Raw genomic sequence first — 22,176 nt, forward strand, 5'->3', positions numbered from 1 at the left:
AATTGACAGATTCTGATTCATGCCTGTCATGGTTTAATCTAGAAATTGATAAGGTTAATGCAGAGTTCTAGAATCTTTTTTTCCTGCTTGTTCTCACTATTATTGATATTCCAAAATACCAAACTTGTGCCAGTCCTTTCAAAATTATTAGTGGTCAAAACCTACTGACATCCACTTTTTGAGGACTCTAGCATTTTAACGTTATTGGTAAAAATTAAACCTTCCACTGCAAACAATGCAACCTTTGTTGAAATATACATATAATACATGTAATATGAAAAAAGTAAAATATCAAAAATACAAAACTGCAAAGAAAATTCAAAACGGAAAGTCAAAAGCTCAAACACGTCAATCGAAACAACTGTCATAAACCTGACTTGGTACAGGGATTTCCTTACGTAGAAAATGGTGGATTAAACCTGTTGTTATAGCTAGCTAAACCTCTCACTTGTGTGACAGTCATATAGTATTCCATTACATTGACAACAATGTGTGAACAAAACAAACAGACATTATAGGTAAAAATGTAAAAAATAGGGTTACAGCAGTCAACATTGTATTATAACCTTAATCACTATAAAACAAATAACTAAATAAACAATGAAAAACAACAAAAAACAAAACCAACAAAATATCATATATACACTCTATAGGCAAAGTACATAATCAGAAATGGAAGGCAAGAATACAAAAACGACCATAGTACAATAACACTATAGGGGATTTATAAATTCCTAGCCACGCCAAAAGTATGTATCAAAGATGGACTAACAGTAAAGGTTAAACTATACAAAGACAAATAAAAAGAACACTATAACAAATGATTAAGACGATAAACAACGTCAGTACCTAGAATCTGAAAAACAAATATTATATGTATATGCTGTATAATTCCAGTATGGTTTCAGATGTATCAAGCTCCATTCTGTTACCTTACATATTTATCTAATACAACATACATGCAAAGTAATATGCAAAACTTTTTATCACGTGTATGTTTCATATCAAATTGAAATTGATATCGACAATTCATGTTGTGCAAGTCTGCAGCTAAAGAGCAGAATTTCAAATAAAATGAGCTTCCTCTTATCGATGTCAACAATAATGTAAACATGGTAGAGTACATGTATTGAGTATACTGGAGTTAGTGCATGATATGTGAAAAATTGCCTTAATTCAAACTGCTAATGACCATTAACTCTAGAACGACACAGCCAGAATTGTTCAAAAACAAAAATCCTGATATTGTGATCAAATAACATGAAAATTGGTAAAAGCAAATTCAATAAGTAAAATAACAAACCGAACTCCAAGGAAAATTCAAAACAGAATTATCAAATTATTGCATTATCAAATGGCAATATCAAAAGTTCATACACACCAAACGAATGGAAAACAACTGTCATATTCCAGGCATTTCCTTATTTGGAAAATGGAGGATAAAACCTGGTTTTATAGCTAGCTAAACCTCTCACTTGTATGACATTCAGATAAAGTTCATTCATATTGACAACAATGTGTAACAAAAAACCCAGACATAAAATGTAAAAAAATGTCAAAGATAGGAGTACAGCAGTCAACATTTTGTAATAATCTTAATCACTATAAAACAAAACAAATATGTCCCATGTCAGCAAAAAAAAAACCCAAATCGTATATAGAAAAGTTATCTTACAAAGTGTTAACGGACAGAGGAACATTGGTAGACAATTAATATATGTCCCGTCACCGACAAGTGTATAAAAAGTCATGTGTTTGAAAATTTGGTAACAGGAACCATGTCTATAGTGATCATTTTGGAACAAAAATCACTCTATAAAAAAAACACCCACCCGTATTTGCAATTCCCAAGTAACCAGTATGTTTTTATAGTACAGTCCAAAATTTTCTGACTTTTGTTGTCATATATGGCAGCACAAGATCCGTTTGAGGCTATTCCAGGCATCATGATTTAGGATTGTTTAGCGCCTGATTTTTGTTTTGATATAACAAATAATATGTGCTTTGATTACCAATGAGCCAACTATCCACCAGAGACCAAATAACGTAGATGTTAGCAACTATATGTCACAGTATATCATGTATGTTAATTTAGCAGCCGGTTCGTTATTCGTTATTTGATATTCCATATCCAACCGACTGCTAGTAGTTGGTTCGAGATTCAAATTTACAATGACTTGAAGGAGTCACAAAAAGATTTCCTACATCTCTGTTAACTTCTTTTAACTATGACTATCATGCTTTTAAAGTTATCGAAAAGTTAAACTTTTATTACTTTCAACTATCAGCCGGTGTGATATTGAATATCGAATAACGAATTGCAAACCGGCCGCTAACTTCCTCTGCTAAGTTAACATACATCTATATATCATGTACTTGTATCAATATATTCTGTAATTTTGTTGGTCTATATATAGCTAGGGCATACAGTGTTTACGGTTTTCCAACGATTATATAAAATTAAGAAACAACTACAAGCAATGTTAATATACAACTACCTCAAATAACTCATGTCTAGATTTTTCGTATTTAAGCCAAGACTTAACAGGCATGTTGCTCTGCGTCATTATTCGACCAAAAATAAATTTACATGATTAGACCTAGATAGAAAATACTACCCCAAACAAATATTTAAAAGATGAATGGATAATTGTCAAAGTCAAAGATTTAATTTCTCCTGACATTTCCTGTTAACAAATCCTGTGGCTGAATTTTAATGCACTATCTTTCTAGTTTTATATCAGATATGGAAAGTTAAACATTACAAGGTAAAATAGTTGATTCCTTGAATTTTTACCGTAAATTCTTAAATTATTGTGTGCATTTATAATTGTGATATTTGAAAGAAAGGATGAAAATAAGAAGTCAATAACAGTGATTTCATGAAAATATACATACAGATCTATACATGTATCTGAAATCAGAATGCGAGTTGTTATTATTGCGATACTCATCCAGTCGCATTATTCACATTAATGAAAACCTTACAATTATTTCTAAATTTATAGTAATAAACAATTTTCTGCCTTGTCAATGTCTTCTATAACTGAGGTACATGCATGTCTATAGACATCATCTGCATGTATGCAGTGTTCTTTTTAATTTATATACTGATGATAAACAATTCTAAAAAAAAGAATATCTCAAGGTGGGCAGTCATGATCAGCAAACTCCATATCTATTAGTCCAATATTAGTGTGTCATGAAAGGCTTTTTTGATTTGCTGCTAAGATGGATGATCATTGGAAGGCGTCACAGAAAAGAAATTTAGCAAAGCCTTTCAAGAAATCATGATATTATTTTGACTATATCGTAAAAATTGTTCAATTCAATGAACAAGTATATAAACTTGCAATTTATCATATAGCTGACTTGGTGTAGGTTTGAAATATACTTTTCTTAGATAAATTATCCAAGGTGCAGGCATTTTCCAGTGAAAGACGCAAGGTCCCGGACAACTACAAATAATAATGACGTATTGGAACAAATGCTATTCTTAATGTTTGCTTTGATCAATAAAATCAAAATTGTGATCATTAAAAATTTTACAAAAGAGAGTCGAAAGATACCAAATGTATATTCAATCTAAATAAACTGTACAACTCTGCTTTCGTTATACGATAGATGTGAATTTTAATCAGATTGATTGATATTAAAACTGAACAGGCGAAAACAAACTGACAATTTCATTGCAAAAAAACTAAAAAAGTAAAGGAGACAAACACTGTCTAAAAACACAACATAAAAAAAGACTGAACAACAGGAATAGAACCCGAAAATCTTGTTTTATACGGAAATCATCGTCGAAATAATAGTATTTGGATAAAAACTTAACAATGAAAATGTAAAAGTTGAACTGTTTTCTTCCCTTTGCTCGGGTTGTTGTCTCTTTGACGCATTCTTCGTTTTCATTCACAATTTTATCTAAAGGCTACAGTGTTAGCTGAAATCAATGTTTTCCAACGGAACTATGGTTGATCTCCGTTATTCCTTTTTTTTTTTTGTAAATTAACTAATCCATCAAAAAAATAATTAAGCTGAGTACTTCCCTTTATTTCTTCTCGTATGTTGACGAAGATGACTATCAACTTCCACGCAATTGACTCCTAAAGAACTGGTGCCAAGTTGCTTCGTCCCGATGATGAGTCGACAGCCAGCTTGTTTGCATAGAGACCTGTGATTGTGTAAAGATATTCTTAATTGCAGAAATATTTAAAATATGTCTTGGATGTTTCGTTTAATTTGAAAATCCGTCTGTGAAGGTCTTTATTGGGGTCCCTCTTTTAATTATTATTAAATTTTTCAGACCATTTGTCTCTCTTTATTTATTTTTGACTTTGTTTTCTCTATTCTATATATTTTGTTACCCCAATATTCTGCATCTTCTGCACATTATTTCATATTCTGTAAACCCCAACCAGACCCTCCTTTAGGACAAAATATTGTACTTATTTGTGACGATGACAGAACAATTGAATGCATCAACACTATTTTCGATAGAGCTATCACGCATGAAATCACGAACGGCGCGGACAGGGACTTTTACTATTCGTCTTTACATCCTTTCATAAATTTACAAATATCTGCACCACAGTGATTTGACGTAAAGTATAAAACATTAAATCTTTATCCAGATTTTAAATTCCCTCCAGCAAATTTGACATTACATGTTTCTGAATGTTGGAGTAATGCTATCCTCTCAAAAAAATGTTGTTGTCTTTAACTTCAACTCTTTTTGTTTTCATCTTATAGTCAATGTGTTTCCCTCGGTTTTGGTTTGTGACCCGGAATTTATTTCGCTTAATCGATTTATGACTATTGAACAGCGGTATACTACTGTTATCTTTATATATGCCTTCATTCATGATATCGATGCCGTGATATGTTTTTTTTCTATTCTTTTTAGTAATATGTACAAACATTTGATTTCGTGTCTTTTGCTGAATTTATACCAGTAATAATAGTTGTTTCTGTTTGGCGACGACCGAACATCTTTTGTGGACTCTTGTGATGTGCATGTTTTTGTTTTTCTTCTAATGTTAGTAAATTGTTTAATTCTAATATTTCTTGAAATAAAAACCGTTTAAGGAGATCGTCGTGTGAACTTTTTAGTGCATATGCCCACGTTTGATAAACATAGAGATAGCTATATATTTGATGTCTTAGTGCAATGGTCTATCTCCCTGTATGACTATATTACTAGATTTTCATGGTGATTTTACTCTCTACAGATTTTTGTCAGAAATACACTTTTCTATCTCCACACTCCTATTGGATACAGTGTTGTAACAATAGCTTATTCGTCTATTTAGTAAAGAGAAAACATATTTTTATAGTGTTTGATTTCCACAATTTTTCAAGTATTTTTTTGCTATAAAATAATTGTTATCAAAAGTATCTTAGTAGTACTATATAAAAATAAGAAGATGTGGTATAATAGCCAATAATACAACTCTTCACAAAAGACCAAATGACACAAAAATTAACAATTATAGGTCACCATACAGCATTGTCAGCTATAAAAGGTCCCGAAATGATGACAAATGTAAACAATTCAAACGAGAAGGCTAATGGCCTGATTTATGTGCAAAATAATGAACTAAAAACAAAAATGATATACAGCAACAAACGACAACCACTGAATTACAGGCTCTTGACTTGGGACAGGCACATGCAGAATATGGTGGGTTTAAACATGCTAGAGGGCGCTCAACCCTCCAACTAACCTGGGACAGTGGTGTAACAGTACAACATATGAACAAACTATACAAGTCAGTTGAAAAGGGCTTAACTCATCAGAACGACAAAAAAGCACAAAAACAAGTACAAAAACAAAGAGTGGACGTGGCAGAGTACTTATACATTCTCACCACAAAAAGACACTTAATACAGATCTGATTAAATCGTTTGCATAGTTTGAACCCAATCTATGAGCAATTCTTATCTAATACAGCAGTTCAGATATACAAAAAATCCATGGTCTATCTCTAATAGAAATATAGGGATACATCTGTAAAACAACATTGTTTGTAGTGAATTGTTCCAGAAACTGTGTTTCTCAAGAAAAGGGGATGCTTTATTTATCTAAGTTGCTTGTCTCTAAAAAATAAACAATCGAAGAAAGAGTTACTCTTCATGTACGTACATTCGATTCCTATATAACTTTATTGTCTTTGTAAAATGTTTATGATATTGAGCTTTTGAATTCTAATTTAGATTTTTATCACTATTACCAAATGGGAAAAACCTCATTTTAAGATTCACACGACGAAGTTTCAAAATCAAATTCTTGTTCCTGTTCTGTTATAAAGAGAGAGAGAGAAAAAGTACAGTTTGAAAAAAATTGTTTGAAAATAAATCATGCCCCTCCACTACACAAACGATGGTTGATGTGTGCCTTCATAGAATTGGTGAATAACACGAGATAGGAATAAATATAAAGCTTTATACACCCAATGAAATAAAACAAAACGGTCCTCACACGGCTTCAGAAATGACCTTTCCTTTCAATACATGAACATAATTTTAATTTTTTCAGGGACAATTTCTCAATAATTATACATGACATTGATTTGATGTTGACAGTAAGAAAGATTTTCATCGAGATTAAGAAGAGGTAATGCACTAGTCAGTTTCATTGGGTGTCCGGGATAAGCTGGTCTGCACTCTTTCAGATTGATTGATTGCCTTTACCTCTACTGGAAAGCACATCAATAATATCCAGTCTAGAACAAATTCGTCACATTTTGGTTCTGCGAAATGAGTCGTCTGCATTGAAAACGGGATACTTGAACTGCCAACGGTAAAAGAGGATGTGTTTGATGAGGCACAAATTATGTCAATTATACGGACCCCTCAACTATTTGTTGCAATGAATTCTTTGACTTCCTGAGTATACAGCCATATCTCTACAAAAGACCTCGGATATAGTGGTCCCATCCTGACTTGACATGGCTGCCTAGTATGCATCCATGATGGACTTCCAGCTAAATGAATGTCTTCATATATAGTTGAATAGATTTGATACGAACATGAAGAAACGGTATTTGTCTTGATGACGCTATATGGATCTCGAGATACGTTTAGAGATAACTAGGTTACTTGGATTCGTGACCGAACTTCATTATACTTGTAGTCTAATATGTTTTTTCCTAATCGGAAGTGCACTTGCTAGCAAAATTTGTGTTAGTTTCGTCAATGCTTTAAAGCAATTGAAAAAATACAATACAAGTTGTCTCCCTTTCGACACAAATATATGGTTAGATCATATATTTTCATACGTCATATGAATTCGTACTATGCTTGCTTTTTCAATAGAAATTGTGACGTCACAGCGCGTTCTAAAAAGCAAAAACATCTGTCTTCGGACAGTCTGACAATTCAAAATACTAGATCAGTGACCTCTTTGCGATCACTTTTTGACACTACGTTTCAATTAATGTGACGTCTTATAATTCCTTGATCAAGTTAGTGGTCATCATATTGGCAGCTGTAATGTGACATTTAAACTAAAACACGGATGCAAAAAATTGGAAACGATGGGTAAAAACGGGTCTATTGTTTGCTAGAGGTCTGTAAATCTAGAAATCCTCCATCAAGAACACTTGATATTCAAATAAACAAAAATTCAATTGTATATAAGGAATTAAACAAGAATTCTACCCTTTGACATTTAGCTTTATACAAATAATTTTCGCCATCGCCGCCATCGCCTCCGCGGATAGTAGTCTTTAGATCTAGCAGTCGCATGTGAGAAAGAAACTGAGCTGATATTGCTAATCAAACTCATGTTAATAATTGGGAATGACATTAATGGGTTTTTTCTTTGGTGGAAAGACCTTTAATTGTTCATATTGTTTATGTTGTCGTTAATGACGTGTTAATAATGGCTATTTAGTTTATTGTACCGCATTTTATGTTCTCATTACATGAACATATTTTCGTCCTCATCATGCATTTAATTTTCCGTTAGACGCTAAACAGCCATTCATCATTATCATTTACTACACGACAAAAAACAAAAACAAAAAAGACTAACGGACGAACTAGATATTCTCCGATACTTTGTAGCGACGGGTATTTTTGTGCTAGTTTTATCTTGTAGCTGGGTTCTTTGGTGCACAGATCTAGATGTGGTATGTTGACAAAAATTAGATAAAACGGAGAAAGGGTTCGTTTCTTACTTTCATTGAGGGAGAATTGTTTCTCCATGTAAAGGTTTCAATGTGACTATCGTTTTGATCGTCAATTGTTCGCTCATAATGTTTGAACAGTGACTTTCAGATGAAGAACAGATAAACAAAAAGCGCTAGTCCTTTGTCATAAATCGAAAATAAACTGACAACGCCATGGTTAAAAAAGAAAAAGACACTGTATCTGTTGTATCCTTTATCTCAAGTTCGTTGGGATAGATGCGTTCAACATAGTCACCAAATTTGAACTATTTAGTGAGAGAACATCATGTAGAGGAAAGTAAAGTTAAAGGATACTGCTAACTTCTTTTCTTTCTTCCTAAGAAGTTCCTATATGAATTCAGCCTCATAAGAATAAAGGAACAAGTCGGCAAGAAGATGGGCACAGTTGGTTCCCTTGGGAAAGCCGATAGTTTGTTGAAAAACACGTCCTCAAAACGTAACAAATATGTTGTCAATCAAGAAATCAAGCATCTTGATAATGTCAGTTTCAGAGAATATTTTGTTTGATTCAGAGTGATTTTTTACAGTTTAGGATTTATCCCTCCCTAAGACAAGATACTTGTATCCACGTTGGTCATTCTTTTTTATGAAACAAAACAATACCAACTCTTTCAATTTGTCTTTTAGTTTGGAATGCAGGCGTAGTCATTTTATGTTAAATAGTTAATATGTGATTCAAATTGTCGAAATGTTGATCTTTTTTTTTTTTTTTTGTGAGTAAAAGATAACGTGGGGAATCATAGTCTGTCCATTTATTGACCTTTTACAATACAAATCAAAGGCAAACTTGACTAACAAATCAAATCTACATATCTGCATTGGATATGAAATCTTCATTGACTGCCGTTTCTTGGAACTGCTTATTTAATAAAACAATTGCTGCAATTTCATAAAGGAACAATATACTATTCAAGATATACAGAGTAGCTAAAACTGTTTGGTTATTAATTTATATAAATAATGAAATCATTATATTAGGCCAATTTTCTCTTTACAGTTTTGCATATAGGGAAACAACGTCTTTATAAAGACAAATAAGGTCACAATATTAAGATACGAAGTATCGCCGAGAAAGAATCATTGTATAAAGAAGCAAATTATATATTTGTATTTCCACATATTGAGGGTTATTGAGAACAAATTTTGTCTTATACTACCTTTTTGTTTCTATTTTTAAATCTATGTCAGTGTTAAGGGTAGTAGACAGTCCGATTTAATCATTGTTAAACAAACTATTGTATTGGCATAACAAAACATAATAAAACTATTGTTTTAAATTGTAAAGCTAAAAGTTAAAAATACCATGACGTAAATCAAGCAAATTAAATCTTGAGTATAGTATAATTAAACAGTCATTATAGCTGATTGTTGAATTGTGTGAATATAATTAAGGAGATTAGGGTAAGTTTTTAAATATCTATTTTCGAGTAGCCATAATAAACAAGAATAGTAGGCTGATCCCTTGCACACACGGTGGTATTGATTGCACATAGCTTCATTGAAAATCTCTTAAATATTCCATTTTGATCATATCTGATACTTTTAGCAAATTCGTATTTAAAAGTTAGCACGAACGATGTAAGTTTGCTTTCCGCACAACAATTGTTGCTTCCTATCTATAACGAGAAACAATACAGATTACAATTTTAAAGGCAGTGATGATTGCAGTTTCCCTGACAAAAGATCGACATTTAATGTTGATGCTGACAGCCAATTCTGCATACATGACAAATTGTTCGAATTCCCCTCTAAAATCTATTGAAACTAGCATTCAAATCTTGTTCTTGCAAAATACTTGGTAAATCAAGCAAGTAAGTGGAATTATATATGGATTCCATATATTAATTTTGCAGCTAGCTGGATTCTTCGGTGCACAGATGTAGCGTGGTGACAAAACATTGTTTAGATGAAAGCAAAGCAAGGGTCCGCTTCTAACTTTCATTAAGGGAGATTGTTTTTCCATGTTAAAGGTTTCAATGTGCCTATCGTTTCCATCGTAGATTTTTCGCGCATTTTTTTTAGAACAGAGAAAAGTAAAATAACAAAAATATCAAACTCCAAGGGATATTCAAAACGGAGAGTCCTTTATAAATGGCAAAATCAAAAGCTCAAACTCATCTAACAAATGGAAAACAACTTTCATATTCCTGACTTAGTACACGCAGTTCCTGATGTAGAAAATATCGGAATAAACCTGGTTTTATAGCTAGTTAAACCTCTCATTTGTATGACAATCGCATAGAATTCTATCATATTGACAACAATGTCAGAATAGGTAAAAATGTCACTTTCAGATGAATCACAGTAAAATAAAAAGCGCTTGTCCTTTTTTTTTGTAATATTGCGGGCGTAGTCATTTTGTGTCAAAAGTTGATACTAATTGCCGGAATGTAAAAAAAAGTGTGTAATAGATAATGTGGGGCATCATAGTCTGCCCATTTATTGCTCTATTATAATACAAATCAAAAGCAAACTTGACTAACAAATCAGATCTACATGTCGTCTGCATTGGGTATGAAATTTTCATTGATATTCGTTTTTTGGAACTGCACATTTAGTAAAACAATGTCTGCACTTTTATAAAAGGACAATATTTAACCAGGAACTACAGAGTAGCTGTAAACTGTTTGGTCATCATTTTAAAAAAATAATCAAACCATCATATTAGGCCAATGTCCTCTTAACAACAGTTTTGCATTTAGGCAAATAACGTCTTTATAGAGACTAACAAGATCATGCATAATATTAAGATATGAGTTATCGCAAAGAATCATTGTATAAAGAAGAAAATTATAAATTAGTGTTTCCACATATTGGGGAATATCGTGGCACATATAGAGCAGTTATTGGAACTGAGAACTCATATTGTCTTTAACAACGTATTTCCTTCTTTTTTTAAATCTATGTCAGTGTAAAGGGTTATAGAAAGTGCGATTTAACCATTGTTAAACACACTATCGTATTGCTATAACAAAAACATAATACAACTATTGTTTTGAATTGTAAAGCTCAAAGCTCAAAGTATTATGACGTATATCAATTTATCCAAATTAAATCTTGCGTATAGTATAAGTAAATTGTCATTATAGCTGATTGTTAAAATGTGTTAATATAATTAAGGAGATTAGGGTAAGATATTTTTATATCTATTTTTGAGTAGCCATAAGAAACAAGAATAGTAGGCTGATCCCTTGCACACATGGTAGTATTGATTGCACATAGTTTCATTGAAAATCTCTTTAATATTCCATTTTAATCATATCTGATAATTTTAGCAAATTTGTATTCAAAAGTTAGCACGAACGATGTAAGTTTTTGTCCGCACAACAACTGTTGCTTCCTTTCTATAACGAGAAACAATACAGAAGTTCATCTAAAGCAACAATGTAATTACAATTTTAAAGGGATTGATGATTGCAGTTTCCCTTACAAGAGATCGAAATTTAATGTTGATGGTGACAGCCATTACTGCATATGTGACAAATTGTTCGAATTCCCCTCGAAAATTTATTGAAACTAACATTCAAATCTTGTTCTTGCAAAATACTTGGTAAATCAAACAAGTACCTAGGACAATGGTCTAGCTTGGAACAAAAAATCTGATTTTCCACACGTTTACATCAATCTTTGTGAAAAACATTATGAACTATTTGAAAAAAATATTTATTTCCAGTGACAAGTAAATTTTCAGATGACTCCGCGTTGAGAAGATAAGACTAGCTAATGCTTTATACAACCCACACACAAAAGTGGACAACGTACCATAATATAAATATGTGCGAACATTACGAACAGATAAAACAACATTCAAACGTATCGCAAATTTTTATAAAGGACACAATATTAGTGATCGAGGGTACCTATAAATATAAATTGGAACATGAGAAAAACTAAGTACTAGTAAGTTGTGCAACCATCGGGTATAGGTCACCGGATGGCCTTTGACAATTAGATTAACGCATTCCTTAAAGTCTAAGTCACAAAAGGCCCATACCTGACAAAATGTAAAATAATCCAAACGAGAAAATCAACGGCCTGATGCAGATTACTATTTTGTAAAGTTTGAAGTGAATCACTCAAAGTATACAGTAGTTAATGTCCGCTGTGTGTTAAGAAGACGAGTCGATGGAAAAGCAGTAGTAAACGTGAATATACAAATCTCTTTCTTATGGGTTATTGACGAACTATTACACTGAAAGGGTTTAATAATCATGGACATCAATTTGCAATTAATGTTGATAAGGTGGCAAACTTTGCGTGATAAACGGATTATCGTTCCAATAGATACCCTTACAAAAACAATTCTCATCTGATTATCTGAAACTTAATTCCAGTTTTCACCATTTGTAAAATAACTTATGTATCGTTAGTTCATGACAAATGATTCCTAAGGTCTATGTCACTTGTTTGCTTACAATTAAGCTATTGAAATGTGAGTTATTCCTTTCAAAATTTTACGATTGCCATCAGTAGTTTGTTAAACGTTGTGGAATAACTGTGTCACAGATGATCACAAATATGTTCTAATTGTCGTAACTATAATCAAATCTGTCCACTTTTTCTCGATTGTGAAATCATGAATTAGATTTATTACTCAATATGTAATAACCGTGAGCAACACGACGGGTGTTACACATCATGCATATGGAACAAGTGTTTCTCAACCTCCTTAAGATCGGTTTCCAGTAGGGCTCGGGATTCTTAAATTTAAAATTATTTGGCATATAAGTTCGGGCCACAATATTTGACTTTAGGGGGGTATGAGCATTATAAGAAATAAAATTTAACTTGACATTTCCAATAACAGATTTTTACAGTCTAAATATTTTTCAATTACATATAAACTGCTCTCATCAGAGTTGACAAATATTTGTTGTCTCACCACGAAAGAACGATATATTGTTAAGTAACTCAATTCTTGAATTAAATCATATATATATGAATGGCATACTCCAAGCTTACAATGTATTCCTTTAAAAAAAGACGACAATAATGTATCGATGTCAAACCGCATTAATCAATTAAGACGGCAAATCAAAGTAACGATCAAAAATCAAGGAAATTGCATGAACTCCAAAAGGACCAAGACCGGGGTTTGTCGACAGTATAGTCGTATCCTGCTATGCATGTGTCTTCTTCAATGCGAATTCATTCTCAGTCAAAGTCGATTGAATTACAGAATTATATTTTAGAATTAAAAAGTATATGTCTCGCAGTTAATACGATATTTCTCAGTTTGCGTTTCCTATCAAAATATCCTTGATAGGGGTTTGCTGCTAACAACGAAACTATTGAGTCAACGGTTCAAAGTGGTAAGGGTGAGGTGTTTTGGTTTGTATTTATTTAGTGTTTTGTGAAATTTATCGTCTTTGTTTTCTGCCATGGCGTTGTCAGTTTCTCTCGACATATGAGTTTTGAATATTTATTTTTATCTTCCGACTCTTTTTTGTCGCTAACATCCCCGTACTTTGGTCGCTTGTGATTAGTTTTCTCATTGGCTTTCATTTCACTTTTATTACGTCTCTTCTTTTATATTAAACTTTGTCAATATTGATAAAATGAGAAGACAACATCATTGAAAATGAAATATTATGTGCTGATATTGGTCTTACCGTCAAAGATAAGCCTGTAAGACAAAATCATTTGTTTTTTTTTTTTTGTTTCCTAACTTGATTCAAATACTATATACCGCATGAACAACTAGTTGAAGATGTCAAACCATGTTTAAATAAGAACTTTAAATATAAAACTGTGTTAATATTCAAAAACAATTACAGGAATGTGCATGTTTTTGGAGTCCGTTGATAGTTTTTATAGTTTTATCTGGTGTTTTTCTTTAAAATTTGAAAAAGATGTCATTTAATGTAGTCTTGTATAAATCACAGTAGAGTTGACCGATATTACTGCGATTTGAACCTATTACAACATGTTTTGGTAAAAAAAAAAAGATTATTCAACATTTTATAAACACAATATATGTATGGAAAAAATGACCATATAAATGATATTTCATGTCAACACAAAGTGCAGACTACTGGGCTGGCAGAAACGTTCATTAGAAGAGAGAGGGACGAAAGTTACCAGAGGGACAGTCAAACTCATAGATCGAAAACAAACTGACAACGCCATGGCCAAAAATAAAAAGACAAACAGAAATAATAATAGTACAGATGACACAACATAGAAAACTAAAGACTAAGCAACACGAACCCCACCAAAAACTAGGGGTGATCTCAGGTGCTCCGGAAGGGTAAGCAGATCCTGCTCCACATGTTGCAACCGTCGTGTTGCTTATGTTATTACAAATCCGGTAAATAGTCTAATTCGGTAAGTCACATTCGTGAAAAGGGAAGGGTATTGTAGTTACGACATAAGGAACATATCCGATATCATCTGTGAAACGGTTACAGTGACAGTGTTTGTAAAACCTCACCAATGATACCAGACTTAGACAAAGAAAGTAAAAATTAAAGTTTGCAAGCCAACAGACGTATGACTTCATACAGGAACTTCTTGGGAAGAAAAATAAGAAGTTAGCAATATCCTTTAACTTTGCGTTCCGCTATATAGATGATGTTCTCTCACTAAATAATACAAAATTTGGTGACTATGTTGAACGAATCTATCCAATCGAACTAGAGATAAAGGATACTACAGATACAGTTAAGTCTGCCTCATATCTTGACTTACATCTAGAAATTGACAATGAGGGTTGAAAACAAAACTTTACGACAAAAGAGATGATTTCAGCTTCCCAATTGTGAACTTTCCATTTCTATGTAGCAACATTCCAGCAGCGCCTACAAACGGAGTATATATCTCCCAATTGATACGATATTCCCGGGCTTGTATTTCCTATCATGATTTCCTTGATAGAGGAGTGCTGCTCACAAGGAAGCTATTAAACCAAGAGTTCCAAATGGTGAAGTTGAAATCATCCCTTCGTAAATTTTACAGACGCCATCACGAGTTGGTTGACCGTTATGGAATAACCGTTTCACAGATGATATCGGATATGTTCTTTATGTCGTAACTTTAATACCCTTCCCTTTTCACGAATGTGATCTACCGAATTAGACTATTTACAGGATTTTTAATAACATAAGCAACACGACGGGTGACACATGTGGAGGAGGATCTGCTTACCCTTCCGGAGATCACCATCTGAGATCACCCCCAGTGTTTGGTGGGGTTCGTGTTGCTTAGTCTTTAGTTTTCTCTGTTGTGTCATCTGTACTATTATTTGTCTGTTTGTCTTTTTATTTTTGGCCATGGCGTTGTCAGTTTGTTTTCAGTCTATGAGGTTGACTGTCCCTCTGGTATCTTTCGTCCCTCTTTTTACTGGTAAAACGCACCATAAAGACACTCGCAATCAAACTGTTGTCGGTGACAGATGCATCCGGCTGTATTCAATTGTTAAACTAGGTTCATTCAAAAAATTGTTAATTCTAAATCAAAAATATATTGCTCCAGTTAATCTCTTATATTGCAGGCTTGTCATTATGAATACCAATAACAATAGACCAAGTAATCAAAGTGAAGATGACAATGAACATTTGTATGGAATGAGAAAAATAACGTTTTGGGAAAAATACGGCGTTAAACGCTTTCCCTACCGCGGACGACGACGACACACTCCCATTCTCCAACAACATTTTGACGGTCGAATAAGTATCTCAAATGACGTATTTGGTCTCACTATTCACCAATTCGAACAGAAATATATAGCTTGTTTGGAAAGAAGGAAACAAAATTCACAGCGGATACTCAATTTGCGATATCCTGTTAAATCTTCAAATAAATACCTCGAATATTTAGAACATTGTACAGAACATGGTGAAGGTAAGAATCAAACCTTTAGACAGACTTATTCGGAAAGGATATAGTTACGATACTGTTGTCAGGTCATTAAGGATTGCATATTTTGGTATTAATAATGATTCACTCTTAGGGTCTTTGCATCGGAAATAAACACATTTATTATAAAACCAGTTGTTGGCATGATACGGGTTATGATCTTCTCATATATTTTATAATGGTATGATACTAAACCCCTAACGGGAGGGATTGTACTTGATTTGCATATGATGAAGACATAATCTTTCAATCAGTGTAATTGAGGTCTGGAGCTGGCATGTCAGTAATTGCTTGTAGTCCTTTGTTGATTTATGTATCATTGTCATTTTGCTTAGTTTCTTTTGTTACCTTTTCTGACATCGGACTCGGACTACTTTTAAACTGAGTTTTACTGTGCGTTTTGCTATGTGTTTCTTTATTCTACGTTGGCTAGAAGTATAGGGGAGGGTTGAGATCACACAAAACATGTTTAACCCCGCCGCATTTTTGCGCCTGTCTCAAGTCAGGAGCCTCTGGCCTTTGTTAGTCCTGTATGTTTTTTAATTTTAGTTCAATTATATGTTTTGGAGTTAAGTGTGACGTCCATTTTCACTGAACTAGTACACACTTTGAATTAGGGGCCAGCTGAGGACCACCTCCGGGTGCGGGATTTTCTCTTTTCTCGCTGCTGTAGTCTGCTCTTTGGTCGGGTTGTTGTCTCTTTGACATATTCCCCATTTCCATTCTCAAATTAACAATAGCACAAATAAGTAATAGCAGTGTGTAAAACGTTCAAATAAACTGCATTAAAAAGACAATTGACAATAACCTGATTGCGCAGCTTATTCATAGCCACTTGTCGCCTTACATCGCAAATAGGGAGATCAAACGTAGCAGAAAGTTTTGACTTTTAAATATCAAATAATTTAAAACCCATTTTTCACCTGTAAATATGTAGAGCAAAATAGCTTTAAAACTATACTTTATATCTATGGGTTTTCATTAATAGACACTAAATCTTGCTTTATAGTCTGAAGGATAACACATGTGTTTCCACATTGGAATTCCGTGCAGTAGTGTTTCTGATATTTCACGAATACGTTATTGTACATCACATGATGAATGTGAATCCAGAAGAGCGCTTAGGACACACATACTTTATAAAGTGTTATATTCAATTAGACCGTTTTATATTTTCTTGTTCTGTTGATGAATGTTGTTTAATGACGTCTGCTTTGAAGATCATCAATCTTATCTTACTAAACCAAAACATTAGACATTACACACATATATAATATCGGCTGGAGTTAGGTAACTGTGAGTTCTTTGATACGAAATTTTATATTTTCCCTTTGCTTCAGGTTTGGTTTTGTTATTTTTATACTATTATTTATAAAGTTACTTTAATGATTCTATTGAGAATGAATAATTCTTAATTTTTATTTGACTAGATATGATTGAAAAGGGGATGCTTGACAGATTAAAATGTGTTAAATCCCACCGCATGTCATTACGCCTGTACATTGCTAGAATACTAGTCATTGACTGTCTTTTATATATCAGTACGTTCTTGATTTGTAATATCGAAATAAGTGCATAAGTTGGATGACATTTCAGAATCAACCCGCCATATAATTACAACGCACTGAGAATATTATTATCAATGATCTAAATATAACTCAACATGAACATCCCCGGAAGATGATATAACTCGGTCATCAATTTAGAGATCATCACATAAATCAAATCGACCCATAACATTGATTCTTCTCAATGTATCTTCCTTTGAGCAACAAATCGTATGTTTGTATTGTATATTTTAAACTTCACAAATCTCCTTGAAACACCGGTATATTGCCAGGTTATCTGCATGCTCTATTGAGGAATTGTATGTTAGATTGACCATAAGATTGTCCGCAGTAAAAGAGGGATTACATGTAGAAATATCGTGATACTGTTAAATTGCGTAGTGTTATGAACTATATGTAGGTTCTCGAAAACTTCAAAAAAATAAATCTTTTCTGTTAAATTTAAAATCATGGTCCTTCTTTCTATGAGAAAACCTGTTTTCAACCATACCGCATACAAATATGATTAAACTGTCTAAAAGTAATAATCTACAATGCTTTTTTCATAAAATAATTCCATATGCTACTAATGTATTGTTTTGGGGTACAATTAAGAAAATATTATTTTAAATGAACTGGAGCATAAAACATGCTACACCAATGAACAAAGGATCTATATGTTGAAGTGTCTCATTGGCAACTTATTTGTAAACATTAGATGTAGTCTTTTTTAACAGGATGTCGGCATACCTTCGGGAACCGTTGCCGAACTTTTTAATTTTTAATCCGAGTTCCTTAAAACACTTGTAAAAAGCAAGAAAATATCAAAGAAGATAGATTACTATATTTCTCATTAAGATATGATGCTGATGTTCTCTTCATAAACAATCCAAAATCTAAAATTCTGTCTCATCAATATATCCTCCTGAACTAAAGATTAAAGAAACCTCCAGCTAATAGGGCTACAGCTGTCATTTCAGTATAAGAGTCTACGACAAACATCCACGTTACACACGGTTCTAAACAAAAAGTAAAATAACAAAAAAAAAAAACGAACTCCGAAGAAAATTCAAAACGGAAAGTCCGTAATCAAATGGCAAAATCAAAAGCGCAAACACATCAAACGAATGGAAAACTACTGCCATATTTCTGACTTGGTACAGGCATTTTCTGATGTTGAAAATGGTGGATTAAACTTGGTTTTATAGCTAGCTAAACCTCTCACTTGTGTACTGTCATAGTCTTGATTAAATTCTATTTCCGAACTTAATAGTTGCCAATAATACTAGACTGCACACTCTAGTCGCAAATTTACATTCGATCATCAGTGTTTTATGATTGAATCTGAATTGGGGCAAGCTTTTCATTGCTCAACGCACGATTTTAAGTTTCTACATATTATGTGTTCGTCACAAATTGGATTCAAGGCAGATTTATCTAAATGTGAAAAATGTGCATGCACATGTTTATTTTCATCTTTCAGGTTATATGTCTCGGCCAGGAAATGATTTTCATGCAGAATATTTATATAGTCAGCTGGTACACATAGTTGGCAAAGAACCCGACATACGTTACAGACAACGATTATTTCTAATTGAAGATGTAATAATAAATATTATTCGTCCTTCTTTTATACGTTTTGTAAGCGGAAGTTTATCTGAAGGAATGGATTTACCTGGAAGTGATATTGATATTATGTACGTTATACCAATGGTAGAAACAGTTAGTGATACACATAATATAAAAGACATTACAACACTGTTAATGGAGATAGACCCCTTTCATCCTGGGTTTACACGACTGAGGTTATTGGCTGGAGGCTTTGAGGACTCTAATCCTGTTAAAACATGTATAAGAGATTCTCTCTTAGAAACCAGGGAAGGCTTATATTTAGCATCCGAACTTTTTATCAAAAATCTTCATCACAGACTTGATACGTTTCTGTTACATGGTCCATGTTTATCAAATAGAAATCAAACAATAGATTTTGCAGTTTGTTTCCGTTGTAAATCATTCCCAAACAATGCAATGCAATGGGTGTACCGGCATAGACAGCATTGGCCACCAAGTGTTGTCATTGATAACATTAAAAGTTATGGATGTTTATTGGTACCTATTGGACCTAAACAAATAACGAACAGTCAATTGCTATGGAGAATTTCTTTTTCTGTTGCTGAAAAACAACTTTTACATTCTTTTAACTATACGCAGTTACTATGTTACGGACTTCTCAAAATAGTATTGAAACACATCATAAACAAAAACCATGATGTGAAAGATTTGCTCTGTTCTTACTTCTTAAAGACAGCGATCTTTTGGTTTTCAGAGGAGGTGTCAATCGAAACCTTTCAAATAGCCAACCTTTTGTTCTGTTTTTGGTCGTGTTTGGGTAAATTAAGATCGTATGTGAACATCTGCTTCTGTCCCAACTACTTTATACCTGAGCACAATATGTTTCTAGGAAAGGTCAATAATAGAAATAATAAGATATTGCTTGGCGTGCTTGACAGTGTTATATATAGTGGAACTACCGGACTGATTTCTGGTTTGTTTCAGGAAGGTGATAGTTTAACTTGCCTTACATCTAAAAGGAAATATAACGCCATTAAATTAGATTATTTCGTGTATAAGTATTTTTGTCACGATAAAATTCCCCAAACTATAAAAGACGGATACCGAGGAATATTTGTTCTTAAATCTCTCATTTTATCAGAATCCTCTTCATATATACGTGATGTGTGCAAATGGTGGATTTCTGCAGTCAGTCAGCATATAACACAACTACTTCCACCTCCAGTTAATATACGGAATGTTGAAAATATACGAAGTCGGTATCACAAACATTTAAAAGACAGTCTACAGACAAATGCTGTGAATGGTTGGTTGCTTTACGCATCGTTTTATTACGTTATTGGACAGTACAATGTAACAATTCAAATAACAGATCATGTTCTATCAAAGTGTACGCCTGAAAAGTTGCATTTAGGTTCATTATTCTATGATAAAGACCTTATGAACACTTATGCTCAAAATATATATGAAACAGTCACATCTTTAAACAAAAGGATACAATTGGCGACCGTATCTGGTGTAAGATTCTTACGACACTCTTCCTTAATCCCGGATGAGTTAAGACTGGGTTTTGAAGATACCATCCAAATACCTATTGTTGTTTTGTCTTATTGTCTTAAATTTCTATCTTATTTTCATCTCGGAGATGTGTTTAAAAGACAGCAGGCCTTACGGGATTTTCATTTAACTGTAGAAGAAAGTTTTTTTATTCCAGCTGATCAACAATCGCTATCATTAACTATTCTTGGTATGTGCTATCAGTTAAATGGGGATACAGATACTGCGTGTCAATGTTACAATGAGGCTTCACAGTGTATTCAATAAGTAAAACTGCAGAAATAGGAAAAACGAAAATTTTAAGTCAAAACGTAAGCACTACTGGATGAAAAAACAACTGTCCATACCAGTAACAGTCGTTGTACGACTGTCTTAGTCTGTGGAGGCCTGAAGATGACTGTCAAAGCAACTGATAACAACTGTTAGGGTTGTGACAGTTGGCTCATGTCGTTGTAACAGTTAATTTATGTCTGTCCCAACACTTTTATGGGTTGTGAAAATCATAAAATGATATCAAGAGTCATTTTAGGACTGTTGCAGTGGTTTACGGCGTTGTCACAGTCAAATACTATTTATTACAGTCTTTCCAAAAGTTGTGGCAGTTGTATAATATTTGTCCCAACCTTTTAATAGTTGGGACAGTTGAAAATTGTTTGTGTCAACTTTTCAGACATTGATGCAGTCAAAAAATGTTTGTTACAACGTTTTTAGAGTTGGGACAGTTGTAAAATGTTTGTTACAACTTTTTAAAGGTTGTTACAGTCATAAAATGTTAATTACAAATTTTAAAAGGTTGCTACAGTCGTTCAATGTTTAAAACAAACATTTCATAGGTTGTTACAGTTGATAAATGTTTAATACAAATATTTTAGCGTCACGGTTGCAGCTCAGTGTTAATTTCATTTCACGTTTCACCCTCTCGAGCACCCTTTCAAGATTTGATATAGTTTTGATATTACCCATAATTTATATTATTATCTATTGTGCGGTTGTTGTTGTGTGTTTTTTTTTTTTTATTATTATTATTTATTTATTTTGCGATCGTTGTTTGTCTTTATCGTTTTCCGTTTATTGTCATGGTATTGTCCGTTCATTTTTTACTTGTGCGTTTGACTTTCCTTAAGTTTTCTTTATTTTTAATTTTGTCTATTCAGAGTCGTTCGTAACTTGTTTTACATACCAGAAGCCTTCATTTAAAAATAGAGTTTAAATATTATTGAAGAAGATGCTAATGAATTAATTCAAATTTATATTTGAAAAAGTATTGATAAATTATGCGGCAGTGAAAATGTTACGTCGGTGTACCTGAAGTAAATTTACAGAATATGACTAAGTTACCTATATTATACAGCATAATAAAACTGGTTTAATCTGAATTACTATCCACGAGGGACATTTTCCGATGACAATTAATCAAACCAGTCAAGTTTTATTAAAAACGGACAACA

At 33.0% G+C, this 22,176-nt stretch overlaps 1 protein-coding gene across 1 annotated transcript; it reads left to right on the forward strand.

The window, feature by feature from the left end:
* Positions 1-11,313: 11,313 nt before the first annotated feature.
* LOC127723707 (uncharacterized) lies at positions 11,314-21,770 on the forward strand. Its single transcript, XM_052230457.1, has 3 exons — positions 11,314-11,324; positions 15,688-16,037; positions 19,083-21,770. Exons 2-3 carry the CDS (start codon positions 15,698-15,700, stop codon positions 20,993-20,995), a joined length of 2,253 nt encoding a protein of 750 aa, XP_052086417.1. The 5' UTR covers positions 11,314-11,324; positions 15,688-15,697; the 3' UTR covers positions 20,996-21,770.
* Positions 21,771-22,176: the final 406 nt, after the last annotated feature.

Source organism: Mytilus californianus, unplaced genomic scaffold (assembly GCF_021869535.1).
Source record: "Mytilus californianus isolate M0D057914Y unplaced genomic scaffold, xbMytCali1.0.p SCAF_13, whole genome shotgun sequence".
Taxonomy (NCBI): Eukaryota; Metazoa; Mollusca; class Bivalvia; order Mytilida; family Mytilidae; genus Mytilus; species Mytilus californianus.